The sequence below is a fragment of the Calliphora vicina genome, chromosome 3 (genome assembly GCF_958450345.1).
Source record: "Calliphora vicina chromosome 3, idCalVici1.1, whole genome shotgun sequence".
NCBI classification, from domain to species: Eukaryota; Metazoa; Arthropoda; class Insecta; order Diptera; family Calliphoridae; genus Calliphora; species Calliphora vicina.
In genome coordinates, this window is record NC_088782.1 from 106,094,865 (window position 1) to 106,105,135 (window position 10,271).

Consider the following 10,271-nt stretch of genomic DNA (forward strand, 5'->3'; position numbering starts at 1 on the left):
TTTTAATGAAAACAAAGAGTTTTTTGGATTTTTTTAAACTGGCAAATGGGGTTATTAAAAACCGGGATAAGTCTATAGTGAGTTACAATACAATGGAAACTTTTTTGAAAACGTTACTCCTTCATTTCAGTTTTCAAAAACATGACCTTTTTGTATATTTCTAAGAAAATTCAAATTTACTAGGTTTTCTATTAAAATATAGTAAATTTCAGCATTCAAGTTTAAAAAAATTACATTCATAGTATGTGATTATATCCTAAGGAACAATGGCAACTTTTATTTCAATATTTATATTATTTTGATACTTTTTCTGATTAATTGCTTATTGGCCAAGTTATTAGCGAATTTAGATATTTTGAGTTTTTATATAAAAAATCGATGTTTTGTCAGAAGAATGAGTGATCACAGATCGAGCTCATTTTTTTGATTAAACGCTTATTGGCCAAGTTATTAACGAATTTAGATATTTTGAGTTTTTATATAAAAAATCGATTTTTTGTCAGAAATATGAGTTATCACAGATCGAGCTTCTTTTTTTGATTAAACGCTTATTAGCCAAGTTATTAACGAATTTAGATATTTGAGTTTTTATATAACAAGATCGATTTTTGGCCAGAAATATGAGTGATCACAGATCGAGCTTCTTTTCTTGATTAAACGCTTATTGGCCAAGTTATTAACGAATTTAGATATTTTGAGTTTTTATATAAAAAGATCGATTTTTTGTCAGAAATATGAGTGATCACAGATCGAGCTCCTTTCCTTGATTAAAAGCTTATTGGCCAAGTTATTAGCGAATTTAGATATTTTGAGTTTTTATATAAAAATATCGATTTTTTGTCAGTAATATGAGTGATCACAGATCGAGCTCCTTTTCTTGATTAATTTAGATATTTTGAGTTTTTGTATAAAAAATAGATTTTTTGTCAGAAATATGAGTGATCACAGATCTGGCTCCTTTTCTTGATTAAACGCTTATTGGCCAAGTTATTAACAAATTTAGATATTTTGAGCTTTTATATAAAAATATCGATTTTTGTTCAGAAATATGAGTGATCACAGATCGAGCTTCTTTTGTTGATTAAACGCTTATTAGCCAAGTTATTAGCGAATTTTGATATTTTGAAACTTGTTTGAAAACGTTATTCCTTCATTTCAGTTTTCAAAAACATGACCTTTTTGTATATTTCTAAGAAAATTCAAATTTACTAGGTTTTCTATTAAAATATAGTAAATTTCAGCATTCAAGTTTAAAAAAAAATACATTCATAGTATGTGATTATATCCTAAGGAACAATGGAAACTTTTATTTCAATATTTCTTTTATTTTTATACTTTTTCTGATTAAACGCTTATTGGCCAAGTTATTAACGAATTTAGATATTTTGAGCTTTTATATAAAAATATCGATTTTTGGTCAGAAATATGAGTGATCACAGATCGAGCTCCTTTTCTTGATTAAACGCTTATTGGCCAAGTTATTAGCGAATTTAGAGTTTTTATATAAAAATATCGATTTTTGGCCAGAAATATGAGTGATCACAGATCGAGCTCCTTTTCTTGATTAAACGCTTATTGGCAGAGTTATTAACGAATTTAGATATTTTGAGTTTTTATATAAAAATATCGATTTTTGTTCAGAAATATGAGTGATCACAGATCGAGCTTCTTTTCTTGATTTCTTATTTTGAGTTTTTATATAAAAAATCGATTTTTGTTCAGAAATGTGAGAGATCACAGATCGAGCTCCTTTCTTGATTAAGCGCTTATTGGCCAAGTTATTAGCGAATTTAGATAATTTGAGTTTTTATATAAAAATATCGATTTTTGTCCAGAAATATGAGTGATCACAAATCGAGCTCCTTTTCTTGATTAAACGGTTATTGGCAGAGTTACTAACGAATTTAGATATTTTGAATTTTTATATAAAAAAAAACGATTTTAGTTCAGAAATATGAGTGATCACAGATCGAGCTCCTTTCTTGATTAAGCGCTTATTAGCCAAGTTATTAGCGAATTTAGATATTTTGAGTTTTTATATAAAAAAATTGATTTTTGTTCAGAAATATGAGTGATCACAGATCGAGCTTCTTTTCTTGATTAAACGCTTATTAGCCAAGTTATTAGCGAATTTAGATATTTTGAGTTTTTATATAAAAATATCGATTTTTGGCCAGAAATATGAGTGATCACAGATCGAGCTTCTTTTCTTGATTAAACGCTTATTGGCCAAGTTATTAACGAATTTAGATATTTTGAGTTTTTATATAAAAAGATCGATTTTTTGTCAGAAATATGAGTAATCACAGATCGAGCTCCTTTCCTTGATTAAAAGCTTATTGGTCAAGTTATTAACGAATTTAGATATTTTGAGTTTTTATATAAAAAATTGATTTTTGTTCCAAGTTATTAACGAATTTAGATATTTTGAGTTTTTATATCAAAATATCGATTTTTGGCCAGAAATATGAGTGATCACAGATCGTGCTCCTTTTCTTGACTAAACGCTTATTGGCCAAGTTATTAGCGAATTTAGATATTTTGAGTTTCTGCGATTGTGGGCCTGATAAATTTTTCTTACGAACATTTAAAAACAAATTAGCCAAATAGGTGCAGCCGTTTTCCGATTTTAGATAAATCGAAAAAAGTGAGCGTAAATTTTTCCTTCAGTAGAAACTTAAACTGGATAACTACGAACATTTAAACAAAAAATTAACCAAATCGGTGTAGCCGTTTTCCGATTTTAGATAAATCGGAAAAAAGTGGGTGTTAAAGTGGGCGTTGTCAATTTTTCATTCCATAAAAACCTAAGTTGGACTATGACCAACATTTAAAGAAAAAAAATTGTCTAAATCAGTCTAGCCGTTCTCAACTGATGCAATTACCAATGAACGACATTTTATTTTTATTTATATAGATAGATTTTCTAATATTTTTTTTCGCACAATAGAGGCTAGAATCAAGATTTGCGAAAATTTAAAAACCAAAAAACTATCTATGATAAATATTAATAAATCAACAGTTTCAAAAATTATTAAAAAAAAATGTAAGAATGCTATATTCGGCTGTGCCGAATCTTATATACCCTTCATCTTATCGACACCGCTATCTATAAGGATACTTTATAGAGTTACAGATTCATTTTAAATGATGTTATGTATTTATACGTTGAGGAAAATATGCCCTAAGTTGGAGATTATAGCACGACAATGACCCCAAACAAATCTCCGTAACCGAGTGGTTACAATCCAATGAGGTAATTGTTTTGAAGTGGGCTGCCCAATCGCCAATACTTTCTATTGGAAAATGTAGATCGCAAAATACGAACTCAAAATTATATTGAATATTTTTATACCCGCCATCATTCCATATTTGTCACATTAGTATAAATATTCTGGGTCCTCTTGAGATTCTAATGCGTCTGTCCATCTGTGTGTCTGTTGAAAACAGTATAGTCGTTCTAGAACTAGAGATTTTGGAACAATTTCCCGAATGTTTTTAATTTTTGTTGTTGATATAAGTAAATAAATATTACAACAACAAAATACATGTAAAATGTCCACTCAAAGCACTCGCTTGTATTATAAAACGAATAAGAAAGTATAGTCGGACAAGTCCAATATTATGATACCCTACACCGAGTATATGATTATAAACAGTTTTCTTTTGATATGAAACTTAAGATATTTATGATCGATAAAGTGATTTTCGGTAGTGGAATTGTTTTTTTTACATTTACATTTCTCGAATGTACCATTTTTACACATTTGTAATTTTCTTAATAAATAAAATACATACTAAGTAGGTATGTACCAATGACACATTCTTATGGGCCTTGTCTTAATACAAATTTCTGTACACTATCAAATTAGTCAACTGAAACAACCCAGGAACTGCTACTAACCAACCACTAGTTTGATACTAAACAAACCAATAGCAACAGCTACAACAACAACGCACATACACACAATTGTGGGGTTGTTGTTATTGTTTCTTTTATACAACGTTCTACTTTTGTTTTATTTTGTTTATGTTTTCTTCTTTATGTTATTTTTATTATCATTTTCTTTATAATTCCCATTTGGTTAATATTCATTTGAATAGAAATATCATGAGTTTAGCTATGAAAAATTAAGACTATACTTCACAGGATCATTTCTGTAGTCAGTCTTCATTTATTTTCATTGCAAAATGAAAAACACTAAATCTGCGATGAAGAGGTATATCGTTTTATCTGTAGCGTGAGGTTTTGTACTTTGTCTTTGTTCTAGTTAGACACTTTTTAAGTGTTTAGCTGGTGGGACAATGTTTCTTCGATGATCGCTTGGTTTTCACGGATAAAACGACTTCTGAGTGGCTTTTTAAATAATCAATTTCAAATATAATTATTAAGTTATATATAATAATAGATCTTACATTATTGTCAGAAAAATGTTTGTCTTAAATCTGACAATCGTGAAACACATTGCCATTGTCAGATTGATTATTGAAAGATAATTGTCAGATGTGCGAAGTTTATGCATTGGCAGACCATTTAAAAACTAGCTAAAGTTCGTATTAATTAATATAATATTAAAAAACAAAAGAGAGATAAAATTGGAAAAAAAATTAAATTAAAAAGTGGATAGGGACATTTCAATTAATGACACCTGTGTCATAGATTGCAGCTATGAGCCAATGTTATTGAATTTTATTATCCAGTCTTCAACAGGATGTGAACAAGGCCCAAATAAAAATCAAAAAGTTAAAGTTGAATCCGTGTGGTCACATGAAAATGTTATCAAACTTATCGAGGAAGTTGAGACACGGCGAAGTTTATGGGTATAAACTTCCAAAAGTTATATTATGGCAAGAGGTCGCAGATGCCATCCAGATAAGTTTAAACGATTGCACTAAAAAAATGGGTAAATTTTCGCACCTTTGTAATTTGGAAAAATTCAAAAGAACAAAGTCAGGCCAAGGCACTGATGAACAATTTTAAATTGTTTGTTTTATATGATTTGACAGTTCTGTAATAAAATTTACTAAGTTGCTGCTTGCAATTTGATATCTCCGTGTCCATGTACCCATCCTGTTTAAGGATTCCTGGACTATGTTCGACCTGTCGTATATATACTGGCTATCAGTATATCTTGTTATAACTGAGCCAGTTAGCTGCCCTTTTAATAGCCGATATTTCAGCAATAATGTTTTATTCATTTGGAATTCTAAAAGATAACATAATTCTGTATTCCTGAATGTAGACACCTCCGCCAAGTTGTTAGATGGGAAGGGCCTGGAAGTGCAATAATCAATATTATATGGAAGATTCTATGTACATCCGATTATACTGGCGAGATCGTATGGGCCATGTTTCCATACATACTATATCCAGTCTCAAACTTTTTATTTGACATATTTTCTTCACAAAAATTTACAAATCAGTTTACGTGGGTCTAATATGTCAGGTAAGATTTTTAATACTATTTGATTAATGAGGAACGTTTGATTATGTTTTAATAAATAACCTTATAATGCCATTATCGCCCCTGTTCTGTAAATCGAAGCCGAGTAACAATTTGAATTTTTGACCAATTTACATACATATTTTGGTGTATTTTTAATGTACAAAATCGTGCGATTTGCAAAACATCGATTATTCGTCTTTAAAAATCGCTCTTATTGGAATAATGAGTCCAATAAAAATTAAATATTTATTTCCGTTAAATTACGGGTATTGTACGATTTCACTTCGTTTTTTACGGTATCATGGAAACTTTTCTATATAGCATTTAATTCCTACATTTTTAGTAAAATAATAAAATACATACCACCAATGAAACATTCTTATAGGCCTTTTGTTAATACAAATTTCTGTACACTATCAAATGAGTCAACTGAAACAACTGCTACTAACCCACCACTATCTCGATACTAAACAAACCAATAGCAGCAGCTACAACAACAACGCACATACACACAATTGTGGGGTTTTGTTTTATTTTGTTTATGTTTTCTTCTTTGTTATTTTTATTATCATTTTCTTTATAATTCCCATTTGGTTAATATTCAGTTGAATAGAAATATCATGAGTTTAGCTATGAAAAATTAAGACTATACTTCACAGGATCATTTCTGTAGTCAGTCTTCATTTATTTTCATTGCAAAATGAAAAACACTAAATCTGCGATGAAGAGGTATATCGTTTTATCTGTAGCGTGAGGTTTTGTACTTTGTCTTTGTTCTAGTTAGATGCTTTTTAAGTGTTTAGCTGGTGGGACAATGTTTCTTCGATGATCGCTTGGTTTTCACGGATAAAACGACTTCTGAGTGTTTTTTTAAATAATCAATTTCAAATATAATAACATACTTCACTTTAGCTAGTTTGGTTGGTTTGTTCCGATCACAGACTATAAAATCTGGGTTAGACGAACGTTGATGGAATTGTAACCGAAATATTGACTTAATAATAAGGCTTTAATGCAATTTAGAACATTAAAAAGGTTTCATAAGTTTTTAACATAAACAAACAAAATATTTTTCAGTCGGTCAATTTGTTTTTTTTTTACATCAAATAATTATTTTCTTTTTATTCGCCAGTTTATAGCCGGAACTATATTTGTTATATAAACACTCATTAGCCTGCTCCAATAATATTAATTGTTCGTAATTCATTTTAATATAAATAAATTTAATTTTTTTGTTTAATTATGTTCTGTTTAATTTTTCTCACTTGTTGCTGATTGAAACTGTCAAAATTTAAACAGCTGTTTGATAGTGTTATCAACACAATTTATTAAATACTGTTCAAGCGATTTTATAATTATTTGTGATTCTAAATAAAATGTATTAAACTTTATTTGGTAATATAAGGTGACCATACGTCCTCTTTTTTAGAGGACAATCATATATTTTAACTGGCTGTCATATATAAAATTTGTGTCATTTTTTTTATAATCTGAAATCTTTTGTCTCTACGACCAGTAATGTTAGTCTGGATTTGTATTCAGCAATTTTTCTTGAAGCAAGTATCTTCAATTTTCTTCTAAAATTGGCCGCTTGTTTACACGTATAAAGTCTGTGCTCTTAGCTATTGTTTATGTTCTTGTTTTTCAGCTGCCAGAAAAATTGCCTTTATTCGGCGTTGCCAACTAATTATCTTTCAATAACAGGGTGCATACGACATTTAATTTCTTATTTTTAGGAATATTTTTATTTCTTGATTTTTCTGCTTAATTTATCTTTTTACCATTATTACTTTTGGTTTGTTTTTATTTTGCGAATTAGTAACACTATTTTAAAATAAAAAAAAGTAAATTTAACGGTTTTTTGACCAATTTGAACAATTATTTCGCAATGTGAACAAATGGTGTTGGCTAAAGAACATAATTACATAATTATTTCCAAGTTTATTGCGTGTTGACCCCATTTTAGGTATTTTCAAATACCGTTTCAATATTTATTAGTATTTTAGAAATCCCATTTCTCTGAATTCCCAAAATCGCCAAAAATAAATTTGGCGATCTATAAATTAACTTTTAATGCCATCTTAACACACGTTCGCAAAATTCTTCTTCTTCATATAAATGTCAATCAACCTAGAATGATAACAAACATTCGTCAATGACGTATAACAGCTGATGCAAGTAATTTTTTTTATGTTTACTAAAAAGAGGAGGAGAAATAGAATAAAGAAGAAAACCAGAGAAATTCTCATATTTTCGACAAAAATAATTAAATTGCCATGGAAAATAAAGCGAATAATGCTGGACCCAGTTTAAGTCAGTATTTCGCCAATGATCCACCCAGTTTCTTTGATGAGCTAGCCGGGTCTCAGGAAAAACAAGGTAACCAAATTGATTCTATATTATCAGCAATGAACAATCCATTTTTTTCAATTGTTTTATAGAAAATAATACGAAGCAAATACCTTTGGCATCACAAAAATCTGCTGCTTTGGCAAATCCTTTGCAAATGACAATGCCTACTAGCAACTCATCACCACCCACTGGTTTATTTACTCCAGGCAATTTGACATCTAATACTTTCACCGGAGGATTTAAACCTCCCGATTACATAGAGAATCCTGCAGAATTGGAAGAAGACTTAAAAATAAACGATGATGTGAGAAACTTCTGGGAGCCTCCACACACAGAACCCGGGGTGCCACCACTGCTGACTATGCCAGGCATTCAAACTGCTAATGATTTGGTATTAAAAAATTATAGTTGTTTTAACATTATTAATAAAAATTAGATTTTTAATTTAATCTGCAGCCCGATTTGATAGCTACAGCTGTTTCCAAACATTTGGGTGAAACCGAACTGGCTCAACGTAAAGTTTTGGGCGTAGATAATGTTACACAGGATGAACGTGGCTTAAGATCACTTATAGTAGCTGGCTGCTATAGGTCAGCTGTAAATCTTACAGGACGGCTATTAACCATTTATGGTCAGGGATTTGGACGTGCTGGTCAACCAGCCAAACATTCTCCACACTCTTTACAACTATGGTTTACACGTCTAGCTCTGCTCGCCAAGCTGGGCGAATTCGAGATTTTGCAGCAAGAGGCCGAACCTTTTGAGCAACTAAATAAACCAGATGTCTACTATGAGGTCAGCATAAAATATACAGTTTAATTAAAAATATTCTGAAATGTTTAACATTCTTTCAGTTTTACCCCGAAATGTATCCTGGCAAAACTGGTTCAATCGCTTGCTTTTCATTTCATTTATTACTAGCCGAATTGCCTATTTACTTGGGTAATCCTCAATTAGCTTTGGATCGTCTTTCAGAGCTCTATGTTATTTGTAATGAAATTAAACAATTTTATGCGAGCAAACAACCAAGCGAAGCTCAAGATTTTTGGAAAAAACGGGAACTTCGGGTATTGCATGCCATAGTGAATTGCGCAATTATAGTAAGTTTTTATTTTGTGTTATATAAAAATATGGCGAACAATTTAAATAAAATTGCAATTACAGCTTAAAAAATATAATCTCATAGATGATGTCATAAGTAGCATGATTGTGGAACGTTCGGACTTGGATAAAGAAGAGCGTAGAGCTTTATTTTCAGCCTGGGGCAGAATCTATTTACAAATTGGTGATATTTTTGGGGCAGAACAAAAATTTGCTGAAGCACGCCGCTTGAGAAAGATGTAAGATTGTTGAGCTACTATTGTTTATATATTAACACATTTTATTTATTTACTGTAGAGGCTCCCAACCGGATATACGTGACTTGGTGGACAAGGGTCTTATAACTGTGGCGAAAAATGATTTTCCCGAAGCTTATGCCACCTTCCAAAAAGCTCTACACCTAGAAACAGGAAATACTATGATTTTAAATAATATGGGTGTTTGCCTTTTATATGCTGGCAAACTTAAAGATGCTATAAATCTCTTTGAGAGGGCCATCAATTTAAATCCTCAAAAATCTTTAAACGAAAGCCTTTTAGTTAATCTATCTACTTTATATGAGTTAGAATCAAATAATTCTAAGAACAAAAAACTTAATTTATTGAGATTAATTAATCGTTATAAGCCCGATTTGAATATTAGTTTAGAGATTTGTTTGAAATTGCAAACACCCAATTAATTATTAGTAAATTATAAAACATATTAAATAACTTTCACTTTATTAGTAAACAAAAGACATTTTTAACAAGTATTTTAGTTTTGCCCTCCATTGTGTATACAATACCTTTTTATGTATATTTTATAACAAACAAATATTTATGGTTTCTGTTAAAATAAAATATAATTTATTAAGAACAAGAATTGATATGGTGGTGAAAAATTTGGTTGGATTTGTTTGATAGCGGTAACAAGACTAAATACAGGGATGTTTTATTTTAGAAATGATTGGTAACGCGGTCAGATGTAACAAAAATAAATGGATTTTGTTGAAAACTTTAAGTGGTTGTATTCGATTAAAAGGTAATTTATTTATTATGGAAACAAGTTTCGAATGAGCGTGTGCCGAAAGTACTATAGTAAATTAAAAACTTGTGGTGAATGATATGAAATATTTTTCGACTTTGTTAAATTTTGACAATATAGAATGTTTGTGATTTCAATAAGCATACTTTAAGTAGAATTCCCACAACAGATACCCAAAAAACATACTTTCCTCGGGACACTCCAATAAACACCTGGCTGAAAGCTATGTAGATAAAAATCGATTGACCTATTTGGAAAGTGCTATATTATTTTGTTATTTACATATGTTTCTTATAAAGTTTTTAGTTAAATAAATGTAGAGTGAATTCAAACATTAAATATCAGTTA

The 10,271-nt window shown here is 30.0% G+C and overlaps 1 protein-coding gene and 2 non-coding genes across 3 annotated transcripts; all 3 read left to right on the top strand.

Moving 5' to 3' along the window:
• Positions 1-4,133: 4,133 nt before the first annotated feature.
• LOC135956102 (small nucleolar RNA U3) lies at positions 4,134-4,358 on the top strand. The gene has a single exon (XR_010576343.1). It is a non-coding gene; the product is annotated as a small nucleolar RNA U3 (small nucleolar RNA).
• Positions 4,359-6,089: 1,731 nt separating this feature from the next.
• LOC135956103 (small nucleolar RNA U3) lies at positions 6,090-6,312 on the top strand. Its single transcript, XR_010576344.1, has one exon. It is a non-coding gene; the product is annotated as a small nucleolar RNA U3 (small nucleolar RNA).
• A 1,338-nt stretch (positions 6,313-7,650) lies between these two features.
• Positions 7,651-9,761, top strand: LOC135954935 (trafficking protein particle complex subunit 12). Its single transcript, XM_065505183.1, has 6 exons — positions 7,651-7,826; positions 7,889-8,190; positions 8,256-8,594; positions 8,654-8,899; positions 8,964-9,139; positions 9,198-9,761. The coding sequence occupies exons 1-6, from the start codon at positions 7,724-7,726 to the stop codon at positions 9,577-9,579; spliced, it is 1,548 nt and encodes a 515-aa protein (XP_065361255.1). The 5' UTR covers positions 7,651-7,723; the 3' UTR covers positions 9,580-9,761.
• Positions 9,762-10,271: the final 510 nt, after the last annotated feature.